The 14,859-nt window shown below is 35.2% G+C and overlaps 1 protein-coding gene across 1 annotated transcript in view; it reads left to right on the top strand.

The window, feature by feature from the left end:
• VEGFC (vascular endothelial growth factor C) overlaps positions 1-14,859 on the top strand; it is a 120,159-nt gene that overhangs the window by 88,378 nt on the left and 16,922 nt on the right. Inside the window, exon 4 of the mRNA XM_033215746.1 lies at positions 10,030-10,181. Within this exon, the coding sequence (XP_033071637.1) occupies positions 10,030-10,181 (152 nt within the window). The remainder of the gene's footprint in view (positions 1-10,029; positions 10,182-14,859) is intronic.

Below are 14,859 nucleotides of genomic sequence, written 5' to 3'. Positions count from 1 at the left end.
TTGGGTTATGTCAATATCTGTCACCTCCAGCATTGTAATGCTGTACTCTCTGTTCGAAACATCTCCCTACACTTGATCCCATATCTCAATGTATCTAGTTAATTTCTACTCATCCTTAGGCCTAAACATAAATGTAACTTCCAGGACATTCTGTTGTGTGCTTCCACAGCATCCATTGTTGCTGCAACTTCCAGGACACTCTGTCGTGTGCTTCCATGGTATCCTTTGTTGCTGTCTCTTAGCATCGTTACTTTGCCTGTCAGATTGTTTTATCTTTGTTTTATTCCCTAGGTGGTTTTTGTTGTTGTTGTTGTTGTTTGTTTGTTTGTTTTAAGATGGAGTCTCACTCTTGTCGCCCAGGCTGGAGTGCAGTGGCACGATCTCTGCTCACTGTAACCTCTGCCGCCTGGGTTCAAGTGATTCTCTTGCCTCAGCCTCCCAAGTAGCTGGGATTACAGATGTGTACCACCACACCCGGCTAATTTTTTGTATTTGTAGTAGAGATGGGGTTTCACCGTGTTAGCCAGGCTGGTCTGGAACTCCTGACCTCAGGTGATCTGCCCACCTCTGCCTCCCAAAGTGCTGGGATTACAGGTGTGAGCCACTGCACCCAGCCTTATTCCATAGATTGTAGACTCCACGAAAGCAAAGATTGTGTTTGCTTATTACACTGAACAATAGCACACTAGTTGGCACATAGCAAACACTTAGAAGTGAATAAAATGAATATGTGAATAAAAAGAAACAAATTTGGGGTTAAAAGTCAAATTTTGAATATGCTGATTTGAAAGAGTCTGAATAGTGAATGGTGTTTAGGTGGAGATACCAGAAGTTTTGATGTATGATTCTAAAATTTTAGAACAAGGATTGGGTCTTTAAATATAGATTTGGGAGGAAGCATCATTCTGATAAATGTCATTTAAAGCCTGGTGTGCTTATTAATTCTTAGGGTATTCATGGGTCAGAAGAGAAGAGTAAACATCAGTACCAAGGGAAAATTAGCATTCATCATTGACTGTGCCCTGCATTTCCCTTGTTGATTTGTATTATCATGCCCTTTTCCTATTCAAAGGATTCACTTACATTTTTGTTTATAGTATAAGGGATACATTTTTTTTTTTTTTTTTTTGAGATGGAGTCTCGCTCTTGTCACCCAGGCTAGAGTGTAATGGTGTGATCTTGCCTTACTGCAACCTCCACCTCCTGGGTTCAAGCGATTCTCCTGCCTCGGCCTCCCAAGTAGCTGGGATTACAGGTGCCCACCACCATCCCCAGCTAATTTTGTATTTTAATAGAGATAGGATTTCACCATGTTGGCCAGGCTGGTCATAAACTCCTGACCTCAAGTGATCCACTCGTCTCGGCCACCCAATGTGCTGGGATTACAGGCGTGAGCCACTGCACCCGGCAAATAGTTTTAATTTACATTCAGTTAGGCGAGTGCATATTGTACACCCATTATGTTGTGCTTCATACTATGTACTAAAAGCATACTATGCACGAAATGTAGGTGTACAATGATGTATAGGTCCTGCCCTAATAGAGCTAACAAATTAGCAAGGGAAATCAACATTTATCAAGTAATTAAAAGTAGTTTAAGTGTTGTGCAAGAAAAGTACAAAGGCTTATGAAAATGCATATCCGGGTTGTTTACAAACCAAGAGAGGTCGAGGCATAAAATTTCTGAAAGCAAGAAGGCAGTGTTCCCACATAGTTACTAATATTCCAAGTTCTGCAAACGTGTACTTAAGTAGAACCTTTTCCTGAGTTTATTCAATTTATTTCATTATCAATGTAATATGAATGGGAGTGTGTGATGATTTCCTTCAAATATAAAAGGAAATTTCTTATTGCTATATATTCTTAAGGTTAAAAAAAAAAAAAAAGACTTTTCATTTTGTTAAAAGAGTTCCAGGCACATTTTGTAGCAAAGTCACCAATTGGAAAGATATAAATTGTAAGGACAATGTACCTTAGGTAATGTTAAACTCAAGTTTTTTTTATAGATACTTCATAGAAATGTTTTTTCTTTTCATGGGGCTCAGTGAAGGGGAGGTTATCAGAGTGTGTGAGGAAGCCAGCTGTTCATTGAAAAGTAAAAACATGTGCACTGTGCATTCCAAAGTGTACTAATCGATAAAAACTGCTTCAAAGTTCTCCACACAAATATCTAAGTGGCTTTGAAAAGTTAAGTAGATTGGATGTCTTTTCCACCTCTTTGATAAACATACACTTTGAGTATATTTTCTTATGAGAAGTTGTATGTTTAAGAGATATAACCAAAAAGTAGAAAATGAATTTTGCAGGGGATAAATTATTTGGTGATGAAAGCAGAAGAAAGTCATCTGCTTTTGAGGCACACATTTGGATTAAAAAGTTACTTGAATATTAGTATTTACCTTATGTATTTTACTAAATCTAGGAAAGAATAAAGAAAAACAACTCAATCTCTGGAGCCTCCTTGAAAATGGTGGGGTTAAACCAAGCTCAAGAAACTAGAAGTTCTTTGCTGTATTCATTAGTGCCAGACTGAGGAAGCCAGTTTAGTTTGGAAGCTGGGTCACTATGAGCTAATTCTGATATATAGAGGCAACATTATTTTAAATTCTACATTGCCATCTTAAAAACAAGCAGCTACTTCTTTTTCATTATTTTATAAAGCAATAATATGAGCATGTATATTAGGAAAGACATGCTTGATTATATTTAAGTTGGATGTTTCATAAAATTTTACAACAAAAAATATTTAAACCTAAGTAAAATATGCAACTATATAATGAAATTAGAGGTATTATTTTGCACTGCAGTCAGAGATATTTCTTCCATCAATTAAATAGAATATGCAGCAGTCTGGAAAATTAATTTATTACATTCCTATGCATTCAGCAAGTGGAACGTGATTTGTATTGTATCTTTAGCAAGTTAATATTTGGCAAGCACAGTTGTTAGAAATCAGGTTTTGCCGGGCGCGGTGGCTCAAGCCTGTAATCCCAGCACTTTGGGAGGCCGAGGCGGGCGGATCACGAGGTCAGGAGATCGAGACCATCCTGGCGAACACGGTGAAACCCCGTCTCTACTAAAAATACAAAATACTAGCCGGGCGAGGTGGCGGGCGCCTGTAGTCCCAGCTACTCGGGAGGCTGAGGCAGGAGAATGGCGTGAACCCGGGAGGCGGAGCTTGCAGTGAGCTGAGATCCGCACTGCACTCCAGCCTGGGCGGCAGAGCGAGACTCCGTCTCAAAAAAAAAAAAAAAAAAAAAAAAAAAAGAAATCAGGTTTTATCCTGATGTGGAAAAAGAACTCTATACCAGTACCAGTTATCAGAAGTTTCTTTAAGAATAACATTTGCCTTAAGAACATAATTAATGCATCTGTGAAAAATACCACTTTTTTCCAATCCAAGATACAATGAGATTCACATGTTTTGTTCAGTATTTTTTTTTTTTTTTTTTTTTTTTTTTGAGGCGGAGTCTCGCTTTGTCGCCCGGACTGGAGTGCAGTGGCCAGATCTCAGCTCACTGCAAGCTCCGCCTCCCGGGTTTACGCCATTCTCCTGCCTCAGCCTCCCGAGTAGCTGGGACTACAGGAGCCCGCCACCTCGCCCGGCTAGTTTTTGTATTTTTAGTAGAGACGGGGTTTCACCGTGTTAGCCAGGATGGTCTCGATCTCCTGACCTCGTGATCCGCCCGTCTCGGCCTCCCAAAGTGCTGGGATTACAGGCTTGAGCCACCGCGCCCGGCCTTTGTTCAGTATTTCTAAAACTCTTCAATTGAGGTTTTTATTTTAATTGTGGTACTGTGTATACTTTTTATGCATAACAATATGTTAAAATTAATTCAGTAACAGATTTAAATCTGTTAGGCTATCTGTTATTCCATATTCTTTCCCAAACCCAATTTAAGTTCCATAGGCCTTTTATAGCTAGCCATGTGGTTGCAATGCTAAGTCAAAATGCTAAGACTTTTTCCCATTTGGGGGGATTATTTCTTTAAATGTTGTGTAGTTTTAAAATCTGATTTCACAGTTACTAATCATATTCTTCAGGGGGTACATATATATGTACTTAATGGACTAAAGTTTAGAATATTTATATTCAAATTAAATATGGTGGTGAGATTTGTTCTGAAGAGAAACTGGTTATATTTAGGATATAATGGTGTTTTAGAGGAAGGCATTTTTTGTGTCATATTTGTATCCACACAAACATTACTTAGAATTTAGTACTAAATTATAACTCAAGATCTTCTCAGTAAGGAAGTTCTACCCCTTTTTCTTGAATAGCCTGCAAGATAAGTACAAGTAGGAATTGTTGCTTTACAGCCGTTGCTATGTGGCTGTAAACAACCTATTGTTTCAAAATGCGGCTTTATTTGATCTCCATTCTTGTTGGTGAGAACTGACTATTAAATATTCCTATTAAAGAATGCCAGTAGATTACAACTGGGAACCTCTCAGTTGGAAACACTTTCCATTTCCTCTTGTTTATTATAGTTTTACAGAATATACAGTCAGATGTTTTTTCCAGTTGCCAGCCTTGCTTAATTACCATTTTTTATATGTCCTTTTGATCTTCTCCAAAACCAGCAGCTGGTATTATATGCCTAAAGTATACATCAGACTCCATAATGAATTGTATTATTACAACTTTTTTTTGTGTCCTACATTGGACACTAGGTAATATTATTTATTGTTCCAGAACAGTTCACTTTATTGTATAAAACTGTTTTAGAAAAATTATAGTTTTCAAAATATCAAATTATAGTAGATTATATCATCAGTTAAATACATCATCAATCAGTATTTACTAAATAAACATACATACTTGGAGTTATTAGCTAGTACTGAACATAATACATAAAGTTTATGCTCTATGAACTTAAATGTAGAACAGAAAATACTATTATATACACAATAAAGCACAAAATAGTCTGACAATAGTATCATGATTCATGTTTTCTTAAAATAATCTAGTTACTGTTTCAAACATTGATATGTTTAGATAGATCTAAACTCTTTTGAGAGAAAATTCTAGTTACTGTGTTAGTTCAGATCATTATTTAATGGCAAGAACAAATTGCATAATGGAATTAAATTCCAGTGTTTATGGTAAGCTATTTGGTATTTCAGAAATTCTACCATAGTATCTCTTTCTGTGTATATGTATTTTCTCATTCACCCACACCATGAGATTTCTTTTTTTTTTTCCTTTTTTCTTTTTCTTTTTTCTCTTTTTTTGGAGAGGGAGTCCGCCTCTGTTGCCCAGGCTGGAGTGCAGGTGCAGTGGCACAATCTGGGCTCACTGCAACCTCCGCCTCTCAGGTTCAAGAGATTCTCCTGCCTCAGCCTCCCAAGTAGCTGGGATTACAGGCATCTGCCACCCCACCTGGCTAATCTTTGTATTTTTAGTAGAAACGGGGTTTCACCATGCTGGCAAGGCTGGTCTTGAAGTCCTGACCTCTAGTGATCTGCCCACCTCGGCCTCCCAAAGTGCTGGGATTACAGGCGTGAGTCACCACAGCCGGCCCTCACTGTCAGGTTTCTGATCAGCTGCATAGAGGCAAGGTCATTGTTGATGACTGTTATCCTGAGATTCTAGCAAGGAGCTTGGTATCATGTAGGTACTCAACAAATAGTTATTGAAAACCAAACAAGGAAAAGATTTTAAATAGAAAATTTAAAATTTGGAATTTCTTTAACAAAAATTTAAATCTTGGCTGATGTGAATGATGATAAAGAACAAGAGGAAGAAGAGGAGGAAGAGAAATCCAAACACTACACTGCAGTCACCATTATTATTATCCCTATTTTATAGGTAATGAAATGGAGGCTTGGGGAAGTTGGCTAATTTTTCCAAGTCTCAGAAGTAGTAAATTGAAGATCCAGGACTCTAATTAATGTCTGTTTCTCAAGACTAAGTAAACTCTTCTTTATTCTTACATATTTAGTGGAGTAGGGAAGTTGCCAGTGATTTGAAAAATGATATGTATTTATTTTGGTAGGGGAACATGCGAGTTTATAATGCACTTCTAGTTATTATTTTGTTAGTTCAAAAATGTATATTTTTTAAGCATATAGTATCTAATTAGGAAAAAACGCTTATGGAAATTCTTAGTAACATAGGGATTAAATATAGCTATGTAAAAATTAACAAAGGGGTCTGTAAACAAGAAAATAGAATTTACTATATTTATTGAAAAAGCAGTCGAAACTGTAATCATTTATACATTATAAGTCAATCAATATACACACATGAGACCAGTACAGAAAGAATCTGAAAAATTGAAGAGACCTCTTTAGTATGTGACAAGAGCTAGTATAGGTACAATTACATCTTAATACATACCCAGGCAGCATATTCCCAGTAGATATTACTAATTTTCCTGAAGTTGATAGATAAATAAAACTCAATTATCAAGACTCTTTCTACTTTTAATATTATCAAAGGTATCTTTCTCTGGACTCTTAAAATTTTTTCACGCTGGTGTCAAGTAGCAGGTCAAAATTTGGGGACAGAGGATGTGTTTCAAGAGAAGAAAAAAAATTTTTAACTTTAATTTTTCAGTCTCTGTTCCTTTTGATAAAATTAACTGAATTCAGCCTGCCGATTGCCTCTTAGACACATAAAAGAGAAATGAGACATCAGTTATTAAGATTTTGGTTTTTATTCCTTTATTTTATGTTTTGATTTCCTTTATTTCCTTTAAGTAGTTAAACTGCAATAAAATTTTTCTCTCCAACTGTACTTCCATTTTATCACTTATAAAAGTCTTCACTTTAGAGGAAAAGACAGTTCTCTAAACAGTGATTTGGTTTTAGTGCTGTTTTACCTGCCTCCTTATTCTTTTAGTCAGTATATTCAAAACTACATTTCTTGTAGCCTTTGAAATCATAGAACCACACTTAGTTTTCCAGGAGGATGCTTTCTTAATGTGAATTAGCTATTCTTCATCTCAGCAGAACTTTCTTCAAAGCTGCTGTTCCTGAATTCATGCTAGGTACCCACGGGTGGATCCTGATTTGTGAACGTTATCTACCTAGGCGTGGATGAGGTCTCTCCATGATCACTGATACTGCTCACTGCAATCTGTCTACCATTTGGAAAACAGGCTGGGGCGGAATTTGGAAGGGCAGCCATCAGTGGGGGCAGGAATGATGCTACCAAGGGTTAGGGGTGGGAAAACATAAAATCTACAATGGCTGTTAGTTATCTCAAATAGTACCTTACCTTCACTACCAGGCTCTGTCCTGCCTGGTTTCACTGGAGACAATGCCAAATCCTGCAGTGCCTGCTTACTTGTTTTTGCATTGCTATAAAGGAATATCTAAGACTGAGTAATTTATAAAGAAAATAGGCTTAATTGGCTTATGGTTCTGCAGGTACAGGAAGCATGATGCTGGCATTTGCTCACCTTCTGGTGATGTCTCAGGAAGCTTGCAGTCTTGGTGGAAGGAGGTGCTGGTGTGTCACATGGCCAGAGTGTGAGCAAGAGAGGGAAGGGAGAGGTCCCAGACTCCTTTAAACAACCAGCTCTGGCATGAACTAACAGCAAAATCTCACTCCTTACCAAGGGGATGGTGCTAAGCCATTCATGAGGGATCTGGTCCCATGACCCATTCATCTCCCGCCAGGTCCCAGCTCTAACATTGGGAGTTACATTTCAACATGAGATTTGGAGGAGAAACACATCCAAACCATATCAGATTACAAACACTGTATGTATAAGCACAATTGTTTCTGCTGGTCTGAGCCACTTGAGCCCTTTCCCTCTAGTCACATGGAGTACCTCTTCTTGTCCCCCATACCCACTGCTGCTTCCTTTCTACAGCCCCTGCCCTGCCACAGCCCTTGGAACCACACCAGGTGCTGGTTATCTCCTGTCAATTCCTGTTATATTTGATTTCCCAGAGCTATGTGGCCCTGTGACCACATACACTTGTTTGAAGCTCTCCCCTCTTTCTCTGGAACCCCTTGACAGTCTCCTCTCCTGATGCTCCATCATTGTTATGCTTCTTCCCAAACATATTCACTAGTTCCTTTGCCTCTTCCCACTTCGTAGATGTTCCTATGCCCCGGGTTTCTTTTCTTAGACATTTTCTCATTTCATTTAGAATGCTCATCAAGTAATCTCCTCAATGTCCAAGACTCCAATTACAGCTTAAATGTTCATGATTTTTCAATGGCTCTCCTAAACTCACACATATGTGACTGCCTACTAGATCTAAAATCTTAGGTACACCTTCCTACCATCTACATTATTACAGAGCTTAAATAATCAAATTGTAAGTTATAAAAACATAAAAAGTAAGTAATTTTATAAGTTTATTAAAAATTGCTTCTTTTTAAAACCACTTTATATGTCTTCTATAGTGCTAGTTCTTAATACAGATTCCGTAGACATCTTAAAAGATAGAAAAATTGTAGCTTATGAAGACACTGCAGAATTCTCTCTTAAAATACGTATATATCAAGAAAAGGATTACTGGCATTGCAGTATTTCACCTAATCAAAGATTTTATCCAATCTGTGTAAATGAATGTCTTCTCACATGACAAACTGGTCAAAATCATAATAGTGGCATATGTTGAGGCCACATAGTGTAGTTATCTACGCAGAACAGACAGTATTGTGGAGAATACCTAGAATCTTGAGAATTTATCCAGATAGTAATAACTTACATCTGTATAGCAAATAATATACATATCAGATTCATTTAGCTTATATAATCCTTGTAATATCCCGAGAATAATGAGTCAGATGTTATCCTTAGTTTACTGATTATCAACAACAAAAAAAAAGCTTGGAGAAATTAAATGAATTTTCCAAATTTATACTATTTATAAATGGGAGAGCTAATAAAAGTCACCTGTCTGGGTTTGTAACCCTGTACCTATTTCTTCTAAAGCATACTGTATGTATCCCAAGAAAGTAGCTAAATTTTTTAATAAATATATAAGGAATACATCTTGAATGAAGACAAGATGCATTTTATAATTTAGATATTTCTGTATTTCATTGTTCAGAATTCATTTTAAAAGTCTCCTTGTTGGTGTGGATGAAATTGGCAACTAATCTTATCCCATAAATATTTTCAATGGTCTTCAGCTGATGACGTGAAATTTCAGCAAAGGCCAAGTCACGAGGCTTTGAAGTTTGTCATCTTTTTTATCACTGCTCAGATTGCCATGAAGACACCAAGTAATAGATGGATCAATTATAGTTAAATGACTGCAAGTTGATCTTATCAAGCAGTTAGTGGGCAAGATTTCACTTTTACCATTTTTACTGGTAATTTAGAGTGTAAGAACCCTAGGAATTTAAATCTACTTAGTTTTACTTAAGTTTAATTAATTCAGAATTGTGTAAAATTTCCTACCTTATTTCAAGCTCATTATTTTCATAATGACTTTATCAAGATAGCAGAAACATGGCTTCATCTATTAAATTATAAATGTGGTTTTTTTCTTTTAAATATAATCAGTTTGTAAGAAATAAATATAAAACTACATTGAGGTAGAAATTTAGTAAAAATTAACTCTACATCTATGTAAGTTATGTCTGTGTATTCAGTTTATTTAAAGTAGGACATAACCAAGCATTTCTGGGTTGTGTGGCCAATAGCTTTGCTCTTAAATCACAAAGATGCTTCTGTGTGTGACACTTTTTAAATCCCTGGGATATTTTAAATGTTCATGTCAAAGAATCTATAACTTTGAAACAGTTATTTTTTCTTGAACACATTGGTCTGTCACGTCTCTGCTCTATAATCATTAGTTGGTTATCCTAATTCTAATTAGGATAACTAGTGACATAAGATAAACATATGGAGTATTTATTACTCTGATAAAAGATACTGGTTAGGAGCAAGACAGTTTTTAGTTTATAATCATAAAAAACATAGCTTCCTGCATACATTATTCAGTATTACTTATATAGAGCTAATCTCACTCTTTTTTGGACTCCAGTATGAACCATAAAAGTGCTTTATAGCATCTATATAATTTTTTCTTCTTTTTGTCCCTTCTTTGTAGTTATTTGAAATTACAGTGCCTCTCTCTCAAGGCCCCAAACCAGTAACAATCAGTTTTGCCAATCACACTTCCTGCCGATGCATGTCTAAACTGGATGTTTACAGACAAGTTCATTCCATTATTAGACGTTCCCTGCCAGCAATACTACCACAGTGAGTATGAATTAAATCTATTTTTTCTGCATCCTCTACTAATATTACACTATTTTCAAGTAAACGTAAGTTTATTAAAATAACCTTTGTGAAATTTACTATAACATACTCTGCTTCAAATACAAAACAAAGACAAAATTTTGTATAGTATACCATGAAAATAAACTGAAAATTAAAATTCAGTGGGAAGCGCATTTTAGAGGCAATGTAATTCACAATATAAAAGAAGTATGTCTGTGAAATAAAACACATTCCACCAGTGTTCATAAAATGTCAGTAAGGTAGCTTAATTGATTTAACGTTCCTGAAATCAGATATGCCAACTCATAAATCATATTAAAGCTCAAAACATTTCAGCCTTGATAAGATTTTAGGCCAAAAGAAAAAGTAAATGTAAATAATTTTTATCTATTAGCATTCAGTTGCTTTCTTCAATCTCAAATATAAAAATATATATGTGTGTGTATATATATATATGTATATATATCTCCATGTTTCTTATTTCAGCAAGGTTTGAGTAGTGAAATAGTGATTAATTACTTGAAAAAAATTATTTTAGTATCATTTCAAATTGATATTCAAACCGTTATTTGTTATTTGTTATTCAGGTTTCCTTTCCATCCTTTTTTTTTTTTTTTTTTTTTTTTGGAGGGGCAAATGGCCGCATATACTTCATGTGATCATATAGGAGAACTTATCATGTTCTCCTATATGATCATATTCTGACGCTGTGAATAGTTGATTATGATTTCATATGCATTACTACCTAAGACCTGAGAGCTTTCTGCCCCAAAGTAGGGATGCAACCTTTGTTCCTTAGGATATGCAGTGCATGTGGATGAAACTTACATAACTCGAACATTTGTAACAAATGTATAAATAAATTGATCAAAAAACATATTTATTACAAAAAAAATTCAGAAAACCTTGCATTTTTAAAAGACTCAACAATAAATATAATATGCCAACCATGGTCTTCCTCACTGAATCAAGTTGTACTGCTCTGCTTAGTGTGGCAGATGGGGGACGCCTTGTTTGTCCAGGGACAGTTTAGGAAAACCTGGAGGATAGCCTACTTTGAGTGACAGAGATCTGTCTCCTTTTATGTGAGAAAGCAAAGATCTTCCATTTATGAATAGATGCATGCTAATACAAGCAAGAGACCACTACCACCTGAACTCAAGAGGATGCTGTATGTGCAGTTTCATCCCCGCAGGCCTGAGAGTTCTGTTCACGTTCCTCAGCCCTGAGCAGAAGCCCTCAGTGACTCCTTCATTCTGAGAGTTTTAGCCATTGGAGAGTTTTAACCATACTCATGGTTTCCAAAGTGACATTTGAAGATCTAACCATATTTTTGACTTATAATATTTTATCTAAATCTATCTTCTATTGCTATATTTGTACTTATATTAGCTGTAAGTACAAAGAGAAAGACTTGTTAAATCCTTTATTTCTACATTATTCATGGCAGTGTTTTCTCATTTTCTTTGAGGCCTTGAAATCACAGAGTTGTCCTTACTTCTTCTTCTTCTATTCCATCTAAATACGATTGATTAGTTTGGAGGAGGAGGAGATATGTGTTCCAAGCTAAACTTATATTTCATTTCCATCACTGCCATTATCATCCACTTCATTATGCATGTCTTTGATTTAATGCAGTGATATTCATACTAGTTTTCAAGCATCCAGTCTTTCTCCTGTTGTATAATGTCACTGTTTTATGAAATAAGCTTTAAAAGGCATCATTTCATTCATCTCACCAGAAACAGTGATTTTCAATTGCTCAAAGAACTGAGCACAAATTGCTCATCATCCTATTCTGGTGTCAGTCTTCCTTTCTTGTTTTGTCTTCCATTATTCACCCAGTCTGTGTTTCACCAAGTCCTATTCCCAGAATGGCAAGCTCATTTCCTGCTCTGTATCTTGTTTCTGTTCTGGCCCTGGCTTGTTTTCTGCCTTTCCAAAGCCCTCTCCCTTTCTCAGAGTTCAGTTAAAGGTCTTTCTCCTGCATTTGTCTTGTCTAAATACCACGGCCACCTTTGCTTCTTGAATACCCATAGCACTCACTGAATTAACTTCATCCTCACGTGGAACTGGATTATGAGAGTGTTTCCAGTAAGTTTATGTCCTCTGCAACATTCAGCCAACAATACTCAAAAATACTTGAGCCGTTCCTGTGCTCTCAGCCCTTTACCTGCATTGTCTGATTTAACCCTTAACAAAATCATCTAGAAGGTCAGCAGCAGCATTTGCCTTATTTTACAGATGAAGGAGGAAATCACACTCCAAAGCTGTTGACTAAACAATGTACATAAATGCTTGTTAAATAAAATAACTTATTTCCTGGATATATTTTATAGCATTTGCCATGTTTTCATGATTACTTATTCATATAACAACTATCCTATACACTATTTGAGGTTAAGAAGAGACAGGAAGCTACAGCAAAAAAAGCCTGAGTCTTAGAGTAAGCCATATCTGATTCTGAATTCAGATTTACCACTAATTCATTCTTTATGATCAGCTAGGTGTTTTATGGCTCTGAAACTCAGTTTTCTTATATATAAACTGTAAAGATGTAAAGAGGATTGAATGAAGTACTGAATGCTTATGCAATGCTTAGCAGAATGTCTGGTACCCAGAAGGTAGTCATTAAAGGGCAGATTTATTATTACCATTAATATCCAAGTCTGATTCATTTCCTCATCCATGTGTTTTCCAGTATTTTTAAAACCACTATTTACAGTAAGAAATACATTTTATATTCCAAAGCAGGATGTGTGCTATACACACACATAGTGTGTGTCTGTGTGTATATATATGTCAATATTAGAGAGTTTTAAATTAGATAGGTAGATAACTTCACATGTAATTAGTTATGTATAAGCATAAAACTAAAACAAATGATCATTTAAAAGTATTGTCCTTAATTATAGTGCTGCTCAAGCTTTCTCATTATCACAACCCCAAGGATCCTTTTATAAACATTTTTTTCCTAATCACTTTCCCCACAAAATTTTAATATCACAAATATACTCTGTCTCTCTTTACACTATATGTATATCTGTGCTTTATATATAAAAAGGAAGTATAAAGTTTACTTTTCTATTCAATGTAGGGTTAAAAGACAAAATAAAATGTTTAAGTTAACATTTAAATTAAAAATTTTTAATCTTTTAACAGCTAACATAAATTTATAATTGTATTTGCCAAGAAACTTAAGGTAATCTATTTACTTATATAAATTATAATATTTCAAATTACATATGCAAAGTAGCAGTTGATATGAACATATAATATAAATATAATAATTTATAAAATCATTCAAAATCACTATTTTTCCAGCAAAAGTAAAATACTTTTTTAAATAGCTTCTTTAAAAATATTTGGAGAGCTTAACTATTAACTTTGCTTAGTACGAGAAAACAACTTTTAACTTATATAGCTGATAAATATTAATTTAGATATTGCCAACTTTTTATTTACATCATTTGACATGTAATGGTATGACTAACATTTGTAGAATTAATAATAAAATATAAATTATTATTATTTAATTCTCAAAGCTCCAGTCACACATGAAAACACCAAGGACCAAGCATAAGCAATATTCACAGGACAACCAATGGCAGCCAATAGGCCCACATAGGTACCACTTAGTAAATGACTTTGAAATCACTCAGTCAGTCAAGAGAAAATCCTCCAGTCACAGCCATCTAGTCACCACCATTTCATAGCTCATATATTGCAAATACTTGGGGTATGTTCCATTGCCAATGCTGTTCGTTTAATGGCCAATAAAATCGAAGAGAATTTAAGTATTAAGGAATATTATTTTCTTGGGTTTTGGAGAGACAAAAATCATTGAGATACTAAGATTTCAGCCCCACCCCGGCCTCATACCCAATTTTTACCCCCTTAGGGATGATTTTACTGCCTTTATGAATATTTGCCATATTACATGTGATATACCCAAATGTTTTTTCTTTTCTGTTTTTCTTCATGAAAATATTGGTCTCAACCCATTATGAATTATGGCCCACAATTTAATAAAAGCTACACTAGTGATAATATATATATGATGGACATGTAACTATGTTATGAAATTCTAACATTAGTTAAGATTTAAGAGGAACAGTCACCAACACAGTGACTAAAATTAAAAACACTGACAAAAACAAGTGTTAGAATGTGGTGCAACCAAAACTCATATGTCATCAATGGGCATTAAAATTGTTCAATCATTTTGCAAAACAGTTGACAGTTTCTTATGAATTTAACAGGTACATATTTATACACAATAACTTGTATACAAATATTCTTTATTAGTCAATAACTGAAAACAACTCAAATGCCCATGAAAGATGAGTGAATTAACACATTTTAGTGTATGCATACAGTGGAACATTGCTGAGCAATGTAAAAAGAATGAACATAAAAGGATCTCAGAGACATTAAGTTGAGTGAAGTAAGCTAGGCTAAAAGAGTACATGCTGTATGATTTGATTTACATGAAGCCCTTAAAAAAGGCAAATGTACTCTAGAGTGAGAGAACACAATTCAATGTGTGTTTTGTGTTTGAGGATGTGGATTGGGATTGACTAGGAAGGGGCAGAAGAAACATTGTGAGGTGTTGGAAATATTCTATATTTTGATTGTAACAGTAGTTAATGTGGCT

The sequence above is a fragment of the Trachypithecus francoisi genome, unplaced genomic scaffold (assembly GCF_009764315.1).
Source record: "Trachypithecus francoisi isolate TF-2019V2 unplaced genomic scaffold, Tfra_2.0 Lachesis_group1, whole genome shotgun sequence".
NCBI lineage: Eukaryota > Metazoa > Chordata > Mammalia > Primates > Cercopithecidae > Trachypithecus > Trachypithecus francoisi.
This window is presented reverse-complemented; position numbering and strand designations above follow the sequence as displayed.